Consider the following 2,536-nt stretch of genomic DNA (forward strand, 5'->3'; position numbering starts at 1 on the left):
AAACATAACAATTTGATTAAATGTTACAAGATTGTGAGAGAGAAACATTCTGTAAGAGCTTTCATCTGAGATAATCAATTTGCTGTGAACAGCTTCTGAGAGCAAATATCTATTCTAATTAGTAAATTGTTTAAAGTTATCGAACTGTTCGTCTGACGATTCTACACAAATGATATGAATGCATTATACCTAGTTAATTTATAGTCATAGTAATTACATATAAAACTTAAAAAAATAGTAGTTGAACAACAGCGAAGACAATTATTAAATCAAGTTATAAAGGTCCAAATAGGTTGACCGCTGGATGGTTATCAGCTGTATTGCCCAGAAATTGACCATACAGCTCTTTGTATCTGTCAAGAGAAAGTCCACCTCGCTTTCGGTCATCATCCTTAAAAAAAAAGTATTAGTGTTAATTTTAAATTGGTATAATGATCTTCTTTTACATTCAATAAGGTTTCAAAAGCCTTGTCGATAGGTGCAATGTCATCAATAGCAACCCTTGTAATGCAATTGTAGCGATATTCCTTAACTCCAACTATTCCATCACTATCAATGTCGAGGAGCTTAAAGTTTGATTCAATGAATGCGCGCATAGCCTGCAAATGACAAAAAATTACACAAAAAAATGTTTAAATCACATCGATCTAAATATTATTCAATATGTAACTTTGTTTAATTTACCTGAGGAAATTCTTCGTATTTTTTGCCTACACATGTCTTTTTTACAGCATCCTTGAATTCTTGATTTGAAATTTTTCCATCCTTAAATAGAATTATAATAATCTTTCAGTGGTACACGTTACGCATTTTTTTTTTCGGTTTTTGTTTTAGTTTTTAGTATCGATTGAGAATTTAGAAAATTATTCACAGAATTACGTCAGTACGAAATTGTGGAAGTGATTTTTATGTTATTTTTTGTCTTTCCAAAGACAATTTAACTTTTTTTATTTCGGATTTTGATGAATTATTCGTTACAGTTACAGCCTTTTCATACCACCACGAATAAAAGGGTTTTCTGCTTAGTAGCTTCACCAAAGTGAAATTAATTAACGATTCTTTTTAAAATAATATTAGAGTACCTTATCATCATCAGCAATTGCAGAAATTTCATCCCATAAGTTTTTCATTAGCTTTTTGTATTCATCCAGGCGGCCACTACTACAGTCACCTTTGCCTTCTACAACGCAGGCTCTTATTGCCATACATTGAAAATCATTTTGATCTAAAAATCCGTTATTGTCGATATCTAAAAAAAATTAAATGTTTACATTTGTTGTGTCCATAATAAAATTAATAATACATGGCAGTATCATGAACCAACGTTGTGTAAAATTAATTTTGACTTTAATATCATAAGATTAAAAGTATAAGTTGCTATTTTTATAGATTGTTTAGTACTGTTAATAACCTAATTTTTGGTTGATTCACTGGATCACATTTTGTTAGGAACTTGGAAAGAGATCAAAACTTTTAAGGGGCAAAATCCATATTTTTTAATTTAGTTCTTGCATGCGAATTATCTTGACATTATAGTATTTATGAATTTAAGATTCAACTGGGTGTCGGAACCCTATTTCTATTTTTAGGTGTTTAGCTCATATCTATTTTTTGGTAAGGCATCTATAATTAGTTGTACATAGTACAACAATTGCACGATAATTACGGGTACAATAATCTAAAGATTTCGAGACAAATGGTCATATTTCTGTATACGATAAGTTAAAATTTTTTTATATTTTAATTATTTTGTTAATATTATTTTGAAATTTTTTTCACAAACTCACCATACATATATCGCACAACGAAATCAACTCGATTATCCCAAGAATAAGCCATTATGCACTCTGTACACGATTTAATAATTCATACAATGAAATAAACGAAAGTAGATTCTAAGTAGGAATAAAATATATTTACTTATATCCTTTATTAGCGGATCTTATAAGAAAACTATATATATGATAGCGATATTTAAACCACCTTAAGATTCGCTTAGTTCAAACTAACTAAAGTTTTTATTGACGAGCACATTTCCTTTGCAACATTCGCTTTAATTTATAAGTGAATCTAAACACATATTTAAAAATAAATTTAAATGCAAATATAATATATATATATATTATATATCTATGCTTAATATATATATATTCTATAATATATATAATATATATCATATAGCTATATATATATCATATATATATATATATGTATAATAATCATACGTGTGCATTTATTTCTCTATATATACTTATACATATATATAACTATATAATATACTATATATTATATTTTATATGTGTATATAATATAAAAATAAAATATAATGTTATATATATATGTTAGTATATATATATTGGATATTTATTGTATAAATATATACATATACTTATATATTTATAGTAATCGCATAACCTATTGTAAAGAACATTTTTTAAATTGTTTTCTTGGATTCTTGTCATTTGTATTGCAGACCACCGAAATTTCATCTTTCACCTTATCGTCTAAAAAGAAATCTAGTTTAATGTTAATTTGA

General features: G+C 26.8%; 1 protein-coding gene across 2 annotated transcripts; it reads right to left on the reverse strand.

Moving 5' to 3' along the window:
- Positions 1-78: 78 nt before the first annotated feature.
- LOC108598471 (sarcoplasmic calcium-binding protein, alpha-B and -A chains) lies at positions 79-2,025 on the reverse strand. Of its 2 annotated transcripts, XM_017985122.2 has the most exons (6): positions 1,921-2,025; positions 1,788-1,847; positions 1,083-1,249; positions 685-765; positions 447-599; positions 79-391 (listed from the first exon to the last, which is right to left on the reverse strand). In XM_017985122.2, exons 2-6 carry the CDS (start codon positions 1,837-1,839, stop codon positions 275-277), a joined length of 570 nt encoding a protein of 189 aa, XP_017840611.1. In that variant the 5' UTR covers positions 1,840-1,847; positions 1,921-2,025; the 3' UTR covers positions 79-274. The 2 variants fall into 2 exon arrangements, with proteins under 2 accessions (XP_017840611.1, XP_017840620.1); XM_017985131.2 differs by lacking the exon at positions 1,921-2,025 and having other exon boundaries at positions 1,788-1,862.
- Positions 2,026-2,536: the final 511 nt, after the last annotated feature.

Source organism: Drosophila busckii, unplaced genomic scaffold (assembly GCF_011750605.1).
Source record: "Drosophila busckii strain San Diego stock center, stock number 13000-0081.31 unplaced genomic scaffold, ASM1175060v1 chrUn_01, whole genome shotgun sequence".
NCBI classification, from domain to species: Eukaryota; Metazoa; Arthropoda; class Insecta; order Diptera; family Drosophilidae; genus Drosophila; species Drosophila busckii.

What these genes read in the sequence shown, in the direction of transcription:
- LOC108598471 (XM_017985122.2), bottom strand. Translation starts at nt 1,839, where the DNA reads ATGGCTTATTCTTGGGATAATCGAGTTGATTTCGTTGTGCGATATATG. An exon ending in CGTTGTGCGATATATGTATG is followed by an intron (nt 1,250 to 1,787) that starts GTGAGTTTGTGA and finishes AATTTTTTTTAG; the next exon opens with ATATCGACAATAACGGATTT. An exon ending in AATACGAAGAATTTCCTCAG is followed by an intron (nt 600 to 684) that starts GTAAATTAAACA and finishes TGTCATTTGCAG; the next exon opens with GCTATGCGCGCATTCATTGA.